The 9,370-nt window shown below is 36.8% G+C and overlaps 1 protein-coding gene across 2 annotated transcripts in view; it reads left to right on the top strand.

Moving 5' to 3' along the window:
- The first annotated feature begins 1,186 nt into the window (after nt 1-1,186).
- Nucleotides 1,187-9,370, top strand: part of plp2b (proteolipid protein 2b) — a 14,829-nt gene continuing 6,645 nt past the window's right edge. The window contains exon 1 of one of the 2 annotated variants that reach the window (XM_016235265.1): nt 1,187-1,644. In XM_016235265.1, the coding sequence (XP_016090751.1) occupies nt 1,549-1,644 (96 nt within the window). In that variant the 5' untranslated portion in view covers nt 1,187-1,548. The remainder of the gene's footprint in view (nt 1,645-9,370) is intronic. The other variant, XM_016235264.1, reaches the window with a different exon arrangement.

Genomic DNA, 9,370 nt, shown 5'->3' with positions numbered 1-9,370 from the left:
ACATGAACTCCATTGGTTTTGTGAAAGAAATGCCAAATTTGTCAACACCGTCAGATGTCACCACCATAAGACCTTGTGTTCCAATGATATATCAAAATACTTCAATGTGACTCTTGAATAAAAGCTTTATAAACAATAACATACTCACTGTTTGTTGTGTTTGTTTTAATACAATAATTGACTGATTCAATGTATTTGCTAGTTAAAATGATTACAAATTCAGGTTTTCGTCACCACCGTCAGATGAATATTTTGATAATATGATATTTCACATTTGTGGTGGAATTGTCGGTCACATGTAGACACTAATCTGTCTGCTAACACCAGAATGTGTTTTGAACTGTTACAAACATCTTGAATGCTGTTAAAGATAAAGTTGAAATTATATTACACGGTCCAAGCTAAAAAAAAGCACATTTTGTTAAAAAAGAGAAAAGTTGGGAGGTTGTATCAAAGCATAGCTCAGTAGCTTAGTGGAAATTATTTGAAATATTTAGATAATTGTATTCTCTTGAAGCAGGTTCCATCGGCACCTAGCATTAACAGAAACAAATAAAAAGGCTACTACATGAACTCCAATGGTTTTGTGAAAGAAATGCCAAATTATGTTGATTTTTTTTTCTATTTGAAAAAAAAAACTGTTTACATGATTTTTAATGCAATTTTTATTTTAAAACAGTAAAAATGCATATCGCAATGATGACACACACAACTCAAAAGCTTAAAAGAAAGTAAAACAATGACGATAATGAGACATTTCATGGAAGTAAGGGTTTTATTTATTTATTTGCACACGTTTTGCATTTTTAAGGTATCATAAAGATCCTAATAATGTTGATTTGACCTATTTGACAAAAAAAAACTGTTTACATGATTTTTAATGCAGTTTTTATTTTAAAACAGTAAAAATGCATATGATAAATAAATGCACACAACTCAAAAGCTTAAAAGAAAGTAAAACAATGACGATAATGAGACATTTCATGGAAGTAAGGGTTTTATATATTTATTTGCACACGTTTTGCATTTTTAAGGTATCATAAAGATCCCTAAAACGTGTTCCACTGCAGATTTAAAGTGGGGCAGCTGTGGTTTCCTTTCTGAAAACGTGTCTTCCAAAGACAGCTGAGAGCTGGCAGTCTGCTGTGCTCTGCTGATTGAACATTTCCACGATGATTATTCGAGCTGCGTTTCAAAACCGAGCGCGCTGCCTACTTAGCGTTGCAGGCATTTCAGCTGCTGAGACGAAGCGCTTTCAGACTCAGTGGTCTAGGTAGGCAGCTCAATGAGCATGAACACAGAGCAGGGCTGTTGGTTTCGCTCTCTCCCCGTGAATTACCCTCGAGACACTACAACGCCTAAGCCAACGCCCCGCACACTCACACTTTCCAGTCCGCATCTGCTGCTCTGACCAGACTGTGGCTCGGACACTCAGAAGCTGCGTTAGCTATAAACGGAGCCTTTTAACAGACCGTGTTTGTGAACGTTTGCTGATACGGACGCTAGGCTTCATAAGAAAGCGTTATTTCATAGGAAAACATCTTCAGAATGGCAGAAACTGGGGGAAGTCCGTTTGGAGGCTGTTTGGAGAAACTGATGAGCTTTGTGCGAACTCGGAAAGGAACCATCCTGGCCGCTGAAATAGTAAGTTATTAACATGAGTGTGACTTTAACTTTACATTTCGTTTCATAATATGCTCGCAAAACGCTAGAGATATAACGCCAGGTCTTAATTTGGCTTCATCGCAAGTATGATCAATAAAATACTGCTGTGGATTAAAACGAGCCGTTGTCATGGAGACTGAATAAAAATAATCCACCTGTTGATTCACACAATTGAGAAAGTGAAGATTTCTTTATTTCATGCCACAACATATATGGTAAACATTTAGTCTAATCGTGTGTGAAATGTCTAAAAGTGTCTTGTCAGAGGCCTTAAACCACATACCTTTCACTTTAAGAGCTACAAATAGATTTAAAGAAAGTGCCAGAATTGTCATTCAAGCAACTGTTTCAAAATATCAGCTTAGCTTAACTAAGATAAAGTATGGTTGCAAATACAATTATAAAACTGCATCACACATCCAGTTAGTCTTGTTTTAAGCGTATAGCAGTGTGGCTAGTAACAGAAGTGGGTGAAAAGAGTATTAATAGTGCTGCTGAATGAAATATCTCCCATCGCAGAGCATCTGAAACTTCACACTGACACACTTAGTGTGTGCTTTTGGGAGGAGGTGGCATGGCATGCAGACCATGTGCTCGATGGTGTGTGTGTGAGGTCAGAGTTCACGAGGCTGGATCACCCATCTGCTGGATCCTTAGAGACCAGGCTGCTGTTCTCTCCTATCTGTCTCTCAGTTGTGGTTGATTTATCTTTAAAGGGGTCATATGATGCTGATAAAAAGAACGTTATTTGGTGTAATGAAATGTGTTTATGCGGTTTAAGGTAAAAAAACACATTATTTTCCACATACTGTACATTATTGTTTCTCCTCAATGCCCCGTCTTTCTGAAACGCATCGATTTTTACAAAGCTCATCGGTCTGAAAAGCGAGGTGTGCTGTGATTGGCCAGCTATCCAGTGCGTTGTGATTGGCCGAATACCTCAAGCGTGTGACGGAAATGTTACGCCCCTCACCATACTGTGATGCCCTGTCCCGGCCGGAGCGACGAGACAAAAACATTAAAACCCATTATAAACGAGGCATTCGCTGCATCCAGTAATTATTATAATGACTTATACTGTCTTTTTACGCGTTGCGTTGCATCGCGCCGCGTAAACATAAAACCATGTCTGCATTTGTGATCGGAGAAATAACAAACAACAAGTGCTACTCTACACTGCTCAAAACTCGCTCTAGGCATGACGAACCGGATATCGTCCTCTTTTGGAAGATCAAAAAAAGTAGTTTCGCTTTCACAACAAAACACACAGCGGCTTCACAACATGACGGCGGCAGCAACAATAAAGTTACGCCTTCTTTCTTTGCGTGAACATTTGGGCGGTGTTATGCAAATATTTCCACATAGTGAGGTAGACATGTGGGGGCGTGTTTAGACGAGCTGTTTTAGGTAGGCGTGGCAGAGTCTTAACTTTTATAAAGAATATCTCTTTGGGTTTGAGACTTTAGTCTTTGCAACTTCAGGGATCTTATCTATTCACGAACAGCTTGTAACACTCCAAAGAGAAAGGAAAACTTTAAATAGCATCATATGACCCCATCTATCGATTGTTTGTTCGGTCTGTCTGTTTGTTTTACATTTGTTTGTGCATTCATTTATTCTGTCTGTCGATCATTCTATGTATTGTTTCTGTCTATCGTTCTATCATTCGTCTATCGTTCGTCTGTTAGTTTTGTCTATTTTTCTCTCTGTTCTAGCTATTATTTATCTGTTTGTCTGCCAGTCAGTGTTTCAGTCTTAAGACCTATAAACTTTCAGTTTGTTTTGACAAGCTTTACTTTTCTAGTTTGAAGTTAGTTATGTAAATGGATTTATTTCGGTTTCTTTCAACTTCCTTACATTCAAATTCAAACTGCAACTCTATACTGTTTGTTACCCCAATTAAAAACATTAATTCAAATGAAGATATTTAATGTCAATTTAAAAACCTTCTCAATTCTGTTCTAAATGATGCACAATACTGTAACAAATTACTGAAACTCCTTCTCATATCTCATTCTTACTTAAAAACTGTCTGTCAAGTCATCAGATGACATTTATTATTTTTGGAGCGTGACAGACCTTAGACACTATTTGCAAAACTGTTCTGCAAAACTTCTGCTGCCTTCACTGGAAGAAAGCAATAAGACACAAGGAACAATTTTCATCTGTGGTGAGCTAACCCTGTAAACTAGCATAACTATTCTGTATTTGCTCTCCGTATTGTAAAAACCCATATTACGCAATAGCAAATCAACAAAAAGTCTATAAAAAGTTCTTGTTAACAAATTTGTTCGGAGTAAATAATTCAAACTGGATCTGACAGAGGTACTTTTGTAGACCCATAAACCTTGTCTTTGCATAGAAGACATAAACCATCAGAGAAAACACAGATAAATGCCCGAATGATTAACCAGCCCAGCTCTGTCATTTATTATGCCTCAATTCAGCTTTCCTAGTTCACCACATTTCACATGCCCAACTTCCTCTACCCTGTTGAAAAATAACATCAGCATATTGTGTCCTTAACAAAATAATCTGCATTTGTTGCATTGGCCTATCATGACTTCTGATGGAATAACTACCCAATCACACAGCACAATGTGTTACTGTGAGGAATAATAGCATGTTATATAACTAATTGCTGGTTAAGGTCATGGACATTGGACATCAAGCACTCATTTTCAAGAGTTCAGTTTTGTCGTTCAGACACACCCACATCCAAACATGTTGAGTCACGGGCAACTAAAACGACACGCCTAGTGGCTTACAGTAAGTAGCCATGCATGCTGGGACTGTTACTGAGACTTACAGTAGATGATTGATGCTCTACATTAATAGAGTATAGCTCTATTATGCTTTGTCGATTTGAACAAAAACAAATGTAAACACATGCAAAAATGCTTGCTCTAGTATCAAGCAGTGGGCGCCTTGCCATTGCTAAGTGCGTCTTGACTCTTTGCCAAATGATCAGTGTATGGGTGTTGAATATTTCTTGTAATATATGCACTATAACTAAGTAGGCTGCATATTTGCCATGTTTTGTGCATATGCTGTATTGTAATAGTGTTACAGTGAATGTTTTTTGTGTATTAGGTATTCTTTATTTCTGGCGTTTCCTTATTTATCCGTTCACCCTCGTGACCCAGTGCAGCCCGGAGCCCTCAGTAGTGGGTGTTCTTAAAGGGGCAGCGCTGCATCCTTGAATAGAGCTTCATTGTGTGCTGACAGTCTGCCTGTGAGGCTCATAGAGGCAGTTTGTGCCAGTCCCCACAACTCATAAAGCTCCGATACATATGTGCATGAAGGAGGGGTGCCTGATGATATCATGTGCTCCTCGCCGCCCACAGGCCGGGCATAATGACTTTGGGGTAGGTCAGGGATGTAGATTTAATGATTGTTAAACTACTGTGTAGGGCTCTGGAAAAATGATTAAACGTCAAAATTAAAAATAAATTTTCTTAGCTTTACAGTTATTTAAATGAGGCAATATAATGAGGTCTATAAAGCTACAGTGAGTTTTAGGCATGTTCATGCATACTTGAAAAAATGTTCATAAAGAAATTAATTATAAATATAAAATTGTGTTTGCTTCTATGAAACAAAGTTAGTACATCTATTATTTTAATACATTTTTAGAATTTCATTCAGAATCTTCTAAAAGTTCATTCCTAACTTCTCCTTGAATTCCGAAAATCACCTCAGACCCAAAGATTCAAGGCCATAACTGGGGAACAATCATGGGGTGATGCGTCCTTCCAATATTCAGATTATTGATCAACAAATATGGATTTGTCACTGGCTGATCGCAGTCAAATTCCAACACCCCGCCACAGTAAGAATTTGTAGTGGCATTTAGTTTGTGTGTGCCTTGTAATAAAGCATACATTTAAAAATAAATAAATAGATAAGTAAGTAAGTAACCAACCCGTGTTTTTGTGCAGCAACTTTTTAACCCTATTACATTAAAAAAGTAAAGGTAACAGTAACACTTTAGTATAGGGACCAATTCTCACTATTAACTAGTTGCATGCCTATTATTAACATATTGGCTGTTTGTTAGTACTCACAAAGTACATATTCTGCATGAGAATATTCTACATCCCTAATCATACCCCATACCTGTAAACTTAACAACTACCTTACTAACTATTAATAAGCAGCAAATTAGGAGTTTGAGGCAAAAGTCATAGTTAATGGTTTGTTAGTAGCGAGAAATGGACCTTAAAATAAAGTGTGACCTGAATGAATGTCATTTAAAAAAATCAAACAAGCTAGTAACATGCACATTTGCTGATTGGCTTCAACCTACTTTTCAGTTTTCTCAAGAAAACCAAACATTAAAAAATTAAGTGAGTCTTGTTATTTATACTGGTAATTAGTCATGTGCCTCCATTTTCTGAGAATGAGCCCTACATTTAATTTAAATAAAATTGTATTATATTTAATTATGGTTACACTTTAATTTGGGGACTAATTCTCACTATTAACTATGATTAATATTTAGTAAGGTAGTTGTTAAGTTTAGGATTAAGTGATCTAAAATATGGTCATACAGAATAAGGTATTAATATGTGCTTTATAAGTAGGCCTACTAATAAACAGCCAATATGTTAATAATAGGCATGCTAATAAGCAACTTTAATAGTGAGAATTGGTCCTTAAACTAAAGTGTTACCTTATTTCTTTCTTTCTTTATGAAAAGTGCTTTTACAAGTTTGAGACAGTTTGAATACTAGGTTGCAGTCATGTAGCTGTGTGAAGAACTGTGAATGCAGTGAGCGTTGCACGTTTGTCAAAGTGAGTAGGTTGAAGCCAAACAGCAGTCGTTCTGCTGGCAGCAGTGTATTTATGTGCCCTCATGCTGGCTTCATTTCAAAGCCATGGAGAGATAAGACTCTGCATGTTTTAAGCTGGCTACCCTGATGGAAAAATGCCTTTCTCAGCCCTTTCTGCTATTTTAGCTTAGCTGAAAATGAAAACTGTCTGTTGTAAAAATGGTTTATGTTTACAGTTTAAGTGGAGTTTTGGGTAGTAGGCCAACATTTGACTCGTTAACCTCAGGCTACTTGCAGTTTTGACTGGCTATGATGTGATCGACGCACTACTAGTTATATTGTCTCGTTTATATATGAAATAAGGGTCTATCAGTCCGTTTATCAGTGTTGGTCAGTATAGATGACGTTCAAACAAACACTCAGCAATATCACTTCCAGGTTTATTTTGCGTCTCAGAAAAGAACTGCCTTCTGTTGCTTTTTTGGTCAAATTGAGGTGAAAATGAGCTTGTGCTGTTTGTGTGGTTAAAACAGCTAATTTCCACAAGATTGCTGTAGTATTTGTGTTTCAGTAGCACATGGCGCAAACCCTCAGAAGTGACACGGTGCAATGTAACGTAATACAAATAGTAAGCCCAAATAACCATCAGTATGTAACAGGACACAGATTCAGCATCACTGCAGTGAGGTTTGGTGAGTGGATAATGCAAATAAAAACCTAAAATAATACTAATACTAATAAATAAATAAACACGCTACTATTCAATAGTTGGTAAGATTCTTATGCTCAACAAGGCAGCATTTATTTGATCAAAGCTTTTTCAGGATTCTTTGATGAAACCGAAAGTTTGGAGAACAGCATTTATTTTAAGTAAAAATATTTTACATTTTAAATGTCTTTACTGTCATTTTTGATCACTTAAATGCATCGTTGCTGAATAAAAATATAAATTCATTAAAAAAAACACAGCGATCCCAGATTTTTTAATGGTAGTGAGTGTATTTCTTCTCTATAAACATCTTATTGTAGCTCCAACAGTAAAACATGACATCCCGAGGTATTAGATCCTAGTATCGTTCCGAAGTCAAAATTGTGGTATCGAGTCATCCCTACACCACAATACGATCTTTTTTTCAGATCGTATTGTGGTGTAGGGATGGCTCGATACCACAATTTTGACTTCGGTACGATACTAGGATCTAATACCTCGGTATCGATACTAAATCGATACCATAGGTGACAAATAACCAGCCTCAAAATATAAGTGAATTGAAAACAATTTTATTAAACGCACTGCTTGGAACTCAGCACGAAAAATTGTGCAAACAAAATGTAAAAATAAATAAATAAATAAAATACCTACATTGAACATAGGTCAGATTTTGATTTTGAAGAAAAAAAACTGAAGAGATAAAATTAAAATAGGATCATGTCTTCATATCATGCAAAGGTAATATTTGGCAAATGTTGAAAGAATGGGGAGGCTTGATTCATGACTTTTCCACAGAGAAAGTGGGTTTTCTGTGGCACTGGTCTCTTCCATGGGCTTATATGTGTGGAGTAGGGCTGCACAATAAATCGCATGCGATATTTAACGCGCATCTTGTCAGAAAGCCGGTTCTGTAATCAGCGGTAAATCTCCATCACGTGCGTGCTTTCAGATAGAGCAGAATTAACTACACAGAGCCGTTGTTCACCGACAAGCTGCGCAAAACCACGATCATATTTAAGAGTAATATGCCCTTCATCACTATTACTAATACTAAAAATAATATTACTGATCTTATTAAAATAAAAGTCTAAATTAAATCCGTTGAAAGAGACCCATTTACCTGTCGATCTTTTAACTCCTTGAACAAATCAGGATGAGCGAGTGAGGAATGTTCCCATGGCAGCACATGATTTATAGCAGCGCTTGCAGACTGCCGTGGAAAACACTGCCACATAGTGGTGAACTTTGGAACAGCAGCGAATGAAATACCGAATTGAGCAAAATGATGATATCGTATCGTTTGAAATATAATAAATACCGGTATTTTTCCAGTACCGGTATACCGCACATCCCTATTGTGGTGTAAATCCAAGTGAAACGGTTTAGTGAAAAAATAATATACGATGGGGACTATGCAACGGTTGTTTTGACGGAGGCGGATCGGCTGAATGTCAGCATGCAGTGGATTGTGATAACGCGTTGAAGCCCTGCACGCGTCACCAGAGAAAAGTCTGTCATTTTACCGGAAGGTCGACTTAGGACATTTCAATTAAAAAAATTGTGTCACAAACCGTGAATCATTCACAGTAAGATCAGTAGTATGCATTTAGAAACTAATGTTTCATTTAATGTTTATGATACTGTAGATATTGCCTGGTAGCATAACTTTGTAATTTCCCCAAGTGACAGAAAACAGGAAACTTGCCTACTAACATCTTCCTGTCTCGATCTTCACACTTGCAGTGTTTTATCAGCTGTAACTGCGGCAGCAGATCATCGCAAACAAGGCACAGGTGTTTCACAGTGGCATGTGGACAAGCTATTAACACCTCTGCAAACCACGGCAACAAAAATAACACTTCAAGAGGAACCATGCAAGAACAGTGTCCTTCCAGCGAACTTATAAGAAATAGAAGTGTTTTCCAAGGCAAGCGGCGAAATCTGAAATCTGGTTACGTTTTTCTGTTTAAATTAATTTAATGTTTCATTAGGCTTGTCAGTAGATTAAAAAATGTAAGCATGTTGAAAACTCTGTAATCTTATTTCAATCTGCATATTAAAAAAAAAGTTTAACAGTGTTAAACACAGGACAGTCTAGTGTTATTGCTGTCTAGCGGTTTAATGTCTAATGTCAAGTTTTAGGATGTATCAAATTACCATGTATCAAAAATTATATATATATATATATATATATATATATATGACAAATAAATTTGTG

The sequence above is a fragment of the Sinocyclocheilus grahami genome, unplaced genomic scaffold (assembly GCF_001515645.1).
Source record: "Sinocyclocheilus grahami isolate Dianchi unplaced genomic scaffold, SAMN03320097.WGS_v1.1 scaffold465.1, whole genome shotgun sequence".
Classification (NCBI taxonomy): Eukaryota; Metazoa; Chordata; class Actinopteri; order Cypriniformes; family Cyprinidae; genus Sinocyclocheilus; species Sinocyclocheilus grahami.
The sequence above is the reverse complement of the archived record's forward strand: the minus strand, read 5'-3'. Positions and strand labels throughout refer to the sequence as shown.